The sequence below is a fragment of the Colletotrichum jinshuiense genome, chromosome 1 (genome assembly GCF_051148585.1).
Source record: "Colletotrichum jinshuiense chromosome 1, complete sequence".
Taxonomy (NCBI): Eukaryota; Fungi; Ascomycota; class Sordariomycetes; order Glomerellales; family Glomerellaceae; genus Colletotrichum; species Colletotrichum jinshuiense.
In genome coordinates this window covers 4,411,187-4,422,467 of record NC_139302.1, presented here as the reverse complement: position 1 = coordinate 4,422,467, position 11,281 = coordinate 4,411,187, and the positions used below count along the sequence as shown (strand labels likewise).

The 11,281-nt window shown below is 55.8% G+C and overlaps 3 protein-coding genes across 3 annotated transcripts; 1 reads left to right on the top strand and 2 right to left on the bottom strand.

Annotated features, from left to right (window-relative positions):
• Positions 1–3,201: 3,201 nt before the first annotated feature.
• Positions 3,202–6,040, top strand: EsH8_I_001140 (Six-hairpin glycosidase-like protein; the record flags this gene model as incomplete). Its single annotated transcript, XM_083268553.1, has 9 exons — positions 3,202–3,338; positions 3,638–3,739; positions 3,791–4,008; positions 4,067–4,568; positions 4,625–4,992; positions 5,049–5,072; positions 5,128–5,310; positions 5,456–5,668; positions 5,772–6,040. 9 exons carry the CDS (start codon positions 3,202–3,204, stop codon positions 6,038–6,040), a joined length of 2,016 nt encoding a protein of 671 aa, XP_083118991.1.
• Positions 6,041–6,557: 517 nt separating this feature from the next.
• EsH8_I_001139 (uncharacterized protein) lies at positions 6,558–7,415 on the bottom strand (the record flags this gene model as incomplete). Its single annotated transcript, XM_083268552.1, has 2 exons — positions 6,558–6,829; positions 6,908–7,415. 2 exons carry the CDS (start codon positions 7,413–7,415, stop codon positions 6,558–6,560), a joined length of 780 nt encoding a protein of 259 aa, XP_083118990.1.
• Positions 7,416–8,136: 721 nt separating this feature from the next.
• On the bottom strand, positions 8,137–10,495 carry EsH8_I_001138 (Alpha/Beta hydrolase protein; the record flags this gene model as incomplete). Its single annotated transcript, XM_083268551.1, has 5 exons — positions 8,137–8,244; positions 8,297–8,616; positions 8,666–10,029; positions 10,085–10,287; positions 10,391–10,495. 5 exons carry the CDS (start codon positions 10,493–10,495, stop codon positions 8,137–8,139), a joined length of 2,100 nt encoding a protein of 699 aa, XP_083118989.1.
• Between the last annotated feature and the right edge of the window lie 786 nt (positions 10,496–11,281).

Below are 11,281 nucleotides of genomic sequence, written 5' to 3'. Positions count from 1 at the left end.
GATTTAATCTGGATTCCACAAGCCGATTTCACAAGCTGCTGGGGCTGGGAAGCATTTGGTAAGGTCCGGGACTCTGTCGGCGGATGGGGTCGGGAAGAGGACGCTGGGCGCAGTCATTTGCTGTCCGGGCTTTGGTGCTTTGGTGCATCTGGTGCTTGGCTGGGCCGGGACGAGAGAAGGGTCACGGTGGTGCGGATCATTTCTCCAGTCAAGTGTCGCGCCCACACATGGCCGATTAGTGTGGGCTGGGGGGAGGGGAGGGGGGAGGGGGGAACGGGGACAGGGGTAAGGGTGCAGTGTGATTGATCTCTCCGTGGCTTCATCTCACTCTTAGTGTAGTCTCGGTGGGAGACGCCTTACCGCCAATTACCACGTACCGCCCCTTCAACACCTACCCGGTCCAATCTCTGCAATGTCCCAATGTCTCTGCTTTTCCCTCCCAAGATGAAATGTGGGTACCGGCTTGGCATGCCTCATGGTGGAGCCGGCTCGTGGACGGCTGCCGCAGGACTGGACTCGCTCCCCTCACGGCGGTCAGGGTCGCCATCAGGGATGACCTTCCCTGCTGCTCCCTGTGACATGCCAGCTCACAGCGATGGACACACCCACAGACAGCACTGAGGGAGGCGAATCCGATAAAAAATGCGATGCAACTCCAAGCAGCAACATAGGTAGTCCAAGGCACGCACTGGTGCCGCGGTGCTTCCGGGCGGGTTCCACGATGCATCTCCATCACGTCCACTACACTACCCAGTTATGCCAGTCAAGCCAACTAGTGCATCCCACCTCGGGCAGCATGAGGATCATGGGGCCCGGCGCCACTGCTGCTGGAAGGCAGACGGAAGGAAACATTGGGTCTGTCTGTCTGTCTGCCCTGAATGGCAAGGCAAGCCTGGCCGGCAGATCTGGCGGTCTCGTCCTTGACACATTGATACCCAGTTAATGGCGACCAGTTCGTACGGCCAGCGCATGGCGGCGGTATGAAGCATTGCCCCGTACCTTGTGGAAACATATCGCAGCAATACGCGCGTTTCCCATTTGCAAGTTGGACACCGTCTGTTTAGTTTTATGCTTTTCGGCGGGCCGAAACTAGTGTCTTCTCCCCTTCTCCTGAAGTGCTTGAGATTACTTTAGGGTAGGCGAAGTTAGCTGCAATGTGCCGCCAGACTGACTGAACTCACCGTAGCCCCTTTCCAAATCCCCCCCCAAACCTTGGGCCGAACCGCCATTGCATGAGTGAAGATTGGTCCAGATCATGAGAATGGGAGGGTCGTCTGAAGAATGATGCTCCATGTTTCACGGCTAATTACCAACTTGAGCCATTCGTCCTACGAGGCGATCTGTCACGAGAGCGAAGAATGCAACCTCTATTTAAGCTTGGTCCAGCCGTCTCTCACGTCCAGAGTCACAGGTCCCTTTTTTTTCTCCCCTACACTGCTTGGGGGGCCCTGTTCGAGCAAACCTTTAATCCCTCGGGTTGCAGGGCATCGTGTGCATTGCGGGCTCGGTCGACAGAGGTCTTTGCGCGCCTGGCCATGTGGATGAGCGAGGTGTCATGGTGGGTTGTGGTTTGGGTGTACAGAAGTCCTCTGGGAAGGTGCTCGGGTGACCCGTGCCAGCTACTGCCAGGTGCCAGGACGATCAAGCCTACCTTATCCACCCACACCCACCCGGCCTTCTCACCTTAGACCCAGCTGGAACTCTTCCAACCAGATTCATCGTGTTCTGAACGGAACCCGATTCTCGGGCGGTGCCGCGACCCGCCGCCCGCCCAGCACTGAATGCGCGCAGGTCTTTGCAAGACAACCTCTTCAACAGAATCATCTACCTTGTCCTATCCTAAACAACCGTTGCATTGTTCTCGTTTCCGAACCTGGCTCCCCAGAGAATGACTACCTCGGGTTGTTTCCATTAAGAGGAGGTTTCCTAGCCTCCCGCTTCACATGGATGAGTCGGGTCGCGCTTCACGCCCACAGACGACGGGGAGGAGACCGTCCGAGTCCGATGGTTTTGAATTGGGGAGGGACTGTCGACCGACAGGTGCAGCATTGACCGCTGCCAACCTCCCCACTACAGACTGGGCAAAAAAGACGGTTCTACTTCTCGGTCTTGGGCCCGTTGAATGTCTCGTCTCACCCCAGCCCATCTAGTTTCTCAAGACAAGAAAAATAAAATAAAAACCTCCCCCCAGCTTCGAAACGTACGGTTGAGCAAGACACCAGCCTCTTTCTGGTCAACCGCCGTACTGCTGTGCGCCTTTGTGTTCACTCCTAGAGTGGGTCATTCCCTGGCGTTATGTCTTAGATACGGGGGGGAGCTTGGGGCAAGCAAACATGCCGAAATGGTGAATGCCCGAAAAATCATGATGTCAGGCACCGTCATCTACTAAAAAGACAACTGTGTAATAGAGGTGGAATTCGGGTTATCGACCGATCTTGCAACCTCGGCCGGTGCCTGGGAGAGCAATCAAAAGACCCATGCCGTGGAATTAATTGGCCGACGGTGGGCTTTCAGTTCGATTGACCGTATAAGCCACAACAGGGTAGCTAGCTCTATGCTTGTGCCTGACCCGGCTCGAATGCAGATCTGACAGTTCGCTCGATAGAGCTCCAAGTGGATTAGCAGCAGCGGCTTGACGCGCCTCCAGCTCTCTGCAGCGTCATCAGTGCGAATTTCGACATCATCTATGGATCTAATTTGATTATAACGTTGCCTCCTTTGGGAAACCCATCCATATTGTACCCTTTCGAAGCCGCACCCAGCCCTCGGTAGGCCAGAAACAAGAGCTCCAGCTCGGAACCGCGGCGCTCGCAACGTCTGTCAGCTGTTCGTTGCTGAATAAGGACCCGCGTCCTAGTGGAAGTTTCGCTGAGAGACAATCGTGACGAAGTCGTCCGCTGGGATTGGTCGCATATTCCCCTTGCAGCCGCAGCAGAAAGCACCTCAATGGCTTCCCATCTCTTAGTGATCACCGGGGTTTACCCCCCATTTGCCTTGGCCCCAAACATTGACCTCGCATCTTGTCCTCAATCTCACCAACGCCATCTGTAGACAGTGACGTAGAGCTACGAACACGTTGATTCCTTTACATCTGTGAGAGAGTATTTGCCATTCATCTTGGGCATCGACGAGAGACAGGGCAATCAGTCACCGTCACCTATAACGCAAAAGCGCCGTCTCAGCATCCTGGTACCCGACATCATGGCTCAGCAATGTTCGACGAAACATTCAGCCGGCAGCCACGCCGGATACCTGCCCATCGAGGACTATGGCATGATCGGCAACATGCATACATGTGCACTCGTTGGAATGAATGGCTCGGTTGATTTTATGTGCTGGTATGGGACAATTCTCATTCTGGTCCTGCTGCTTGGTGCAACTTACACGTTTTCGACCACTCCACCGAGTGATCATCGCCTTTTGCTTCACCACTCACAATGTCTTCAAAACATCTAGAAGGCATGTCTGGTACAAAAGAAACGGATGCCTTCCACAAAGTACCATTGCTCGAGTGAGCTCTGGGGTTGACGAACATCTTTTCCGAAACATCCGGTCAATAATACCTTGATATCGGGTCACGGAAACGACTCCCAAAGAAAACATGACATAAAAGCAAATGGTCTAACGCAATACTCAGGCCGGACTTTGACTCGCCTAGCGTCTTCTGTCGACTTCTTGACAAAGATAAGGGAGGCTTCTTCAGCATCTGCCCGCCTTCATCCAAACTATGTACTACGAAGTGAGCATTGAACCCGTCATCTGTGGATGCTTGCCTAACGAGCTCATAAAGGCAACAATATCTCCCGTCATCCAACATCCTGCAGACCAGGTACATTCACGACGATGGCGTGGTTGATCTTGTGGACTTTTTCCCTCGTCCCAAGACAGCCACCGTCCTGTCAAAGAGCGCCCGTCAGAGTGCCTTCCGTGAGACCATTAAGATCCAGGAAGAGCTCAAGAAATGGCTTGTACGCCGCGTCGAGTGTATCCGCGGTCGTTTGGAAATGGGTAAAGCCCATTCCCGCTGGCATTCATTTCCGGGCCTAAACGCTGACCGTCGTCTCAGAGATTGAGATCTTTCCGGCCTTCCAATACGCCACTGAGCCTCATGTCACCACCATCGTCGAACCAACTCACACGACTGGTAGCCCGAGTAAAGCGGTGACCTTCCACAGCGAGCACTACAAAATGCAACTCGACGTCACCGTCGACGCCGAATCGGACGCAGCTCCCACGATTACCTTCAGGAAGGAGATGCGTGAAGGCATGCTGGGCGAGGGCGTCGTTGCGCACATCACAATCGAGGAAGGCCAGGCCATCTCATTCGTCCTACGTAATGACATCCCCAACCATGTCACAGAGAACATCACGACGGCCGTGCTCGACGGCCAGCAGCACGATACGCAGTCGTTCTGGTACAACTGGATATCGAAGTGCAAATACAGAGGCCGATGGCGCGAGGTCGTCAACCGCAGTCTGATGCTGTTGAAGATGATGACCTATGAGCCAACGGGCGCCATCATCGCTGCTCCCACCTTCTCCATCCCCGAAGACATCGGCGGCGTTCGGTAAGCTGTACCACCTCTCCCGCCCACTCGTATGGTATCACTCACGCGACGGACAGAAACTGGGATTACCGCTTTTCTTGGGTCCGAGACTCGAGCTTCACAATCTACATCCTCCTCCGCCTGGGCTTCTCCGCCGAAGCCGACGCCTACATGGACTTCATCAGCGAGCGCTTCATCAAGTCCCGTGGCCCGAACGGCGAGCTGCCCATCATGTTCACCATCAGGGGCGAGACGGACATCCCCGAAGTCGAGCTCGGCCACCTCGAGGGTTACAGGGGCAGCAAGCCTGTGAGGATAGGCAACGGGGCCGCCTACCACCAGCAGTTTGACATTTACGGCGAGCTCATGGACGGCATTTACTTGTACAACAAGTACGGCAAGCCGATCAGCTGGGACCAGTGGTGTTCCGTCAGAGAGATGCTGGGTAGGTGCACTCGGCCCTCCGTCTGTTTGGACAGGAAAGCTAACTCGCGCCCCTAGACTTTGTCCTCACTCTTACGGATAGTAAGTCCCCGGCCCTAAGCTGGGAAGCCATGTCTTCTACTAACACTAGAGGCAGAACCCGACATGTCCATCTGGGAAGTCCGCAACAACAAGCAAAACTTCACCTACTCCAAGGTGATGCTCTGGGTCGCCTTCGACCGTGGCCTCCGCCTCGCAGAGAAGCGCAACTTCCCCTGTCCCAACCGCAGCAAGTGGCTCGAGGCCCGGGACAACCTCATGGAGGAGATCATGGACAAAGGTGCGTACCGTTGTTTTTGTCTTTGCGCCTAGGCGCAAAGAGTCCTCTCCCCTCCCTCTCCGTATCGGTCCAAGTCCGGGGGAGGGGTTTCCAACCCGGCCTTTCGGCGCACTTGAACTGGGAACTGAACAGGTCTGGATGACAGGCTACAACAAGGAGATGAAGTGCTTCGTCCAGAGCTACGAGAACAACACCATGCTCGACTCCTCCATCCTCATCGCCCCGCTCGTCTTCTTCATCGCCCCCAACGACCCCCGCTTCCTCAACACCATGGACCGCATTCTCCTGCCTCCCGAGAAGGGCGGCTTGACCAGCACGGGACTCGTCTACCGCTACGACACGGAGCTCTCGGAAGACGGTAACCTCCCCTCCCTTTTTTGTTTTTTTGGAAAAAAACCCTATTTCTTCTCGTATATCCCCTCCCCCCTCCGACAGACAGCTAACGTACATCGGCTCCACAGGCGTCGGGGGAAGAGAGGGCGCCTTCAGCATGTGCACCTTCTGGCTCGTCGAGGCCATGACGCGCGCCTCCGTCTACGAGCCGAAGTACCTCGTCCGCGCCGTCAACCTCTTTGAGAACATGCTCGGCTTCTCCAACCACCTGTCCATGTTCTCCGAGGAGATCGCCCGCAGCGGAGAGCAGCTCGGCAACACGCCCCAGGCCTTCAGCCACCTGGCCCTCATCAGCGCCGCCTTCAACCTCGACCGCGTCACCTCGTTTCAGCGGTGAAGTCGGGTCTCTGGGTGCCGCCAAGGAGGGCCGTACGCATGAGTTGGCCGAGAAGCAGCAGCAGCAGCAGCAGAGGTCACGGAACCCAATGCGAGGGGTGGTTCTTTGTTCAATGACGGACGACGCAGGAGGATTCCAAGTGATGTATTAGCATAGTTGAGAATCCCATGCAATGTAACTTCGGCGGGCAAAAACCCCCCTATCAAACAGTTTTCTCAGGAGCACCAAGTATAAAAGAAAAAAAAGTAGGAAAAAAAAAGAGCATAATGCCCCTCCTGACCAGAGCCGCCACCCCCGTATTTCGTATCATCACGCCTTGAATAAATGACGAATGCTTTTGTGGTTTGGTTTTTGTGCCCCCCCCCCCCCCTTCCCGACCAAGAACGCCGCGCTATGCCGTGTAAACACCCACACCCGCACCCACACCCCTCCCCCTTCCCCTCCCCCTCGGCCGGCCCCTGGTCCCGACAACCCGCGCATGACCCGTGCCGCGCCGACGGTTTCTAAGACGAGTCCCCTACGACAAGTCCATATCATCCCTGTCGTCGCCCAATCTGTCGCCCACGGAGCTGAGCCCGGAGCTCGGCGGTCTCGATTCATCCTTCACCTGCGGCGACGTCGCCGACAGCGCCCTGACCCCCGGCGGGCCGCTCATCTTCTCCCGCCAGGTGTGGATGCTGGGGAGGTCGCCGCCCTCGACCTGGACCTCGCCGACGTCGTTGCCCTTGCCGATGATTGTGCCGTGGTACTTGGAGTCTTCGCCCGTCTTGCTGTGTTTCTTCTTGAGAACTGCGCGGAGTAAATGTTAGCTTTGCGCTTGTTTCCCTGTGCCTCTGCTCTGCGGCAGCGGGAAGGAAGGCAACAAACCGTTCAAGTAGTCGCCCAGCTCCAACTCCCCATCCCCCACCGCCGCCTCCCGGATGGCCTTGTTCCTCGGCCCGGCGAACCACTTGACAAACTCGTCCACGCCCCTCGTGTCCTCGACCCTCCTCCCCCTCTCCCGCTCCCTCTCAGTCACTGCCGCCGTCATCGCGAGATCGCCGTCGCCGTCGTCGCCCTCTCCTTCCCAGGCGAGCGAGTCCAGGATCTCCCCGATGATCACGCCCCTTCCCTCGGCGCTCACATCGTCGGGAGGCACGGCGCCCAGCTCCTGTAGCGCCATGCGCACGTCGACGATGCCCGGCGCATCGCCCTCCGCGTTGTTATCCGCGGCATGGCGGGCCGCCGCCTGGCACAGCGCGTACATGTACCGCGCCGCCAGCTCCGTCACCGCGTCGAGGACCACGGGCCGCGCGGCGTGGTAGCCCGTCGCGCGCAGGATCTGGAGGACCGCGGGCCGGAGGAGGGCGTGGAAGAGGAGCGGCGGGGGCGTCATTGCGTGTAATGTGTGTGTATGTGTCTGTACGTGTCTTGTGTAGTTTACGGTCTCGGGATCTTATCGGTCGGTCTCGCGTAGGGGAGACGTCTGGGAGGTGTATCCCCGCGTGGCCCAAGAAGGAAGAGCGGTTCAAGAGGAGATCGCGAGTGCTGTGGCTGGGCTGGGCTTGTAGGTGCGATTCCGTCTGTCACCATCGATTCTGAAGTCGGGTCGGAGAGCTTCGCATGATGTTGCGACGCGTAAATTCTAGGTCGCGGGAGCTTTTTTACAGGGGCGGAGGTTCAGACGATCCGTTTACCGCGCTAATCGTTTGTAAACGAGTGGTTCTTCACCTCAACAGCAGCAGATGAAGCAGGTGCGTATTGCGAAATTTCAGCCTTGTCGAGATGGATGAACGGAGCTCGGACCAACAGAGGACGGAACCCAAGAAAATGGACCTTACCTTGGGTGAGCTCTTGCAGGTTGGCTCTTTCGACAGTGCGGGCACTGTATCAACGCCTGTCAGCCACCAATGCTTTTGTATCGTCTTCACACTTCTACTCGGCACTTGGAATCATCTTTGATATTGATATTCAACTTTTATATTTCCTTTTAGAATAACACTCTGGCTTGCTCCAAGTTTTCCCCCTCGACTGTAAAGGATAACAGGTACCCTGGAAGCGTTTCCTACACCATTGAACTTGCAATAAATCGATGCCATGCACCTCCTGGCGAAGGCTTACTTTTGCCTAACAGCCAATTCAGACTTGTCAAGACCTGTGTACTTGTTAATCCAACCCAGGACCTCGTTATGCCAGACAAGTGAGTTCTCCGGCTTCAAAACCCACTATACTCAGGTTAGCATCTCCTACAAGCTCTGGCTAGTTTTTGCTACTTACGTGATTCTCATCGGGGAACATCAACAACCGGCTGGGCACGCCGCGGGCCTGCAATACGTTGAACATGGCCAGACCCTCCGACACTGGCAATCTGTAATCCAGTTCGTTGTGGATGACCAGCTGAGGGGTGGACCACTGGTCAAGGTGTTGCGCGGGATCCCACTTCTCGTAGCCCTTCCGGTTCTCCCAGAGGGTGCCTCCGAAGTCATGCAGGGGGAAGAAGAGCTCCTCGGTGGACCATTGGTTGAGCGTCGAAAAGACGCCGTCGTGGCACACCAATGCCTTGAACTTCCTTCCGAGCTCGTGTCCCTGGATCCAGTCTGATTGAAATTAGCATGCGCAACAGCCACTCTCGCTCTGCCGACTTACTGATCATGTAACCTCCGTAAGAGGCGCCCAGAGCAACAGCATTGCTCGAGTCAATGTACGGGATATTCTTCTCGATATGATCGAAGCACTTCACCAAGTCGACGTACGGTCGGCCACCCCACTCGTTTTGGATGTTGTCCGTGTGCTGCTGCCCGTATCCGGTGCTTCCCGTCGGGTTGGGCATGACCGCAATGTAGCCCTGCTCCGCGAATATCGCAGGGTTCCACCGTGTGCTCCAGCTGTCCATCCATGCGGCCTGCGGTCCTCCGTGGATAAGGAAAGCAAGCGGGTATTTCTTGTTCTCGTCGAAATCGGAAGGCTTGACCACCAGGGCGTGTACGTCGTAACCTTCCGCTCCCTTAAACCAGAATTCGTCACACTGGGACTTGGACAGCCCCAGTGACTTTCCATGTTTCGAGCTGGACGAAACGAGATCGGTCTTCTTGCTGACCGGGTCCAGGACCGAGTAAGCCGAATTCTCGACTCTGGATGATGTGCTAATGAAGAGCTTGTCGCTGTCGTCTCCCAACAGCTTGGCCTCAACCACGGAGCCCTCCTCGTAGATTGCTGCGGGCAGGTCTTTCGCCTCGTGTGGTGACGAGGGCAACTTCCAAAGCTTTGCCCGCCCATGCTCTTCAGCGGACACGTAGAGCTCTGTATCATCCTTACTCCAAGTGACCCATTCCGGCCGCGCGTCCCACCCGCCAGCACCGTCCTCTGATTGGTAAAATTCCTGAACGCTTGACAGGTCAAAGACATCCGGGACGAGTAGCAGTCTCGGCTTGTCCGTCTCATATTGGTCGCTCTTCATCCTAGTGAATGCAACTTTCTTGCCGTCTCTTGAGAAGACTGGAGAGGCTGAGTACCCACGCAGCTTGCCTGTCTTGACAATCTGCGGCGGCGCTGGCTTCGTCTCCGTGAAAGACTTCAAAGGGATGAAGTAAAGGTCTGTTTTTGTGTATATCGCGGGGGAAATCTCTGGATCCCGCGCAACAAAGACAAGACCATTCTTGCTAATATCGAAATCGCCAGAGCCACCGAACGGAGGCACCGGGGACTGGAGCTTCGAGCCACCGAGGGCATTGGTCAAGCCAGGGTCTTCCAGCCTGTACGCCTTATCATCCTTCTTGAGAAGCCCGTACCAGATGGAGTTCTGGTTCTCGGTGACCCAGGTATCCCAGTGTCTCACAAACAAGCTCGAATACACCTTTCCCGTCGTGTATTGCTTCTTCTCGGCTGCCGGGTTGTACATGGCGCCCGAGGGGGTAGTCAAGACGGAGACGGCAATGGCGACTTCATCATCCGACAGTCGTTTCGCTTTTAGGCTCGAAAGGCTACCTTCGAAGTGGCGGATTTCGGTGACTCTGACGTTGCCTTGGTCAACAATGGGCGGCGTGCGTATTCAGAAGGCGTACCTACATGGATGGCGTGGAAGCATCTCCCAACAGGAGGCTGGTGGTACCCTTGTCGTCACTTCTAAGAAGCAAGATCTCCTGGTCTGAAATCCATGTTGCATCACTGTAGGATGCTTCCTCGTAAAGAAGGGTGGATTGGCCGCTCTTGACGTCGAGGACACGAGTCTGGGTTGACTTGCTATGGGTGTCGAACGAGTACGTCGAGACCTAGCCCAAGTCAATTCGTGTCCACAATTTCCAACAATCACCACTTTCTACTAGGGGGAGCTTCAAGAGATTGTGCAGGCTTTGCACATTGCGGAAAACTCACGGTATACAGCACTTTCGTGCCGGCTGGGTTGGGAATGCCGGGGGACCTGCGCGGGGCAGAGAGGAGGACCTCTGGGGTGAACTTGGAAGCTTGAATTGTCATCATGAGGAGCTAGGATAGTGAATGCACGACACAAATCGATATGCGGCTACCAGTACAAAAAGAATCAGTGGCAAAGAATCTCAGTGTGCGAGTGTTGCCGTAGATGTATGTCGGTCAATGGCCTTCTCTTGCCTGCGACGTGACGACTGGGGATCGACCGCCTGACAGGGAGCTCGGTTGAAGAGCCCCGCACTAGCTACGAATAGGCTAGCAACGGCTGTTACAGGCCAGGGCCCGCAAGGTTCTCAGTATCTGGGTCCTGCACAGGCTTAGGGTCGCCCCCTCAAACCCCTCAATGCAGCTCGTCCTATCGGCTCCGCAGCCACTTGGTGCCATTACCGGTATAGCTGGGGAACAGCGCCGCCAAGCACGCCCTGAAAAGAAGCTTCAAAGGTGGTGGCAGAGGGGTGACACTGGCTGCGTCATGCAAGGGGCCGACATTGGCCTTTTGTTTTTGTTTTTAAAGAATAAAAGGTCGGCATTCTGCGATTCTCACGCATTGTTTGGGAACACTGCCACGAGGAGAGCGCCCTGTTGGGCTGAAAGGAGTATTCAATGGCAGTTAAGCCTGAAAGTAGTTTATTCTCATATTCTTCCTATATCTACCGGGCGGCCCTCCAACTAACGTACTCGTAGCTTGACTAAGGCACATTACTAGGACAATCAATGCCCGGGTGGCCTCGTACTTGAAGCGAGCGGCCTCATTGCCTGAAAGCACACCAAATCGAGTCATGGGCAGATTCTGACCTCGTTGTTGTGGCATGACAGGGAGGCCCGGAGACACAAAAG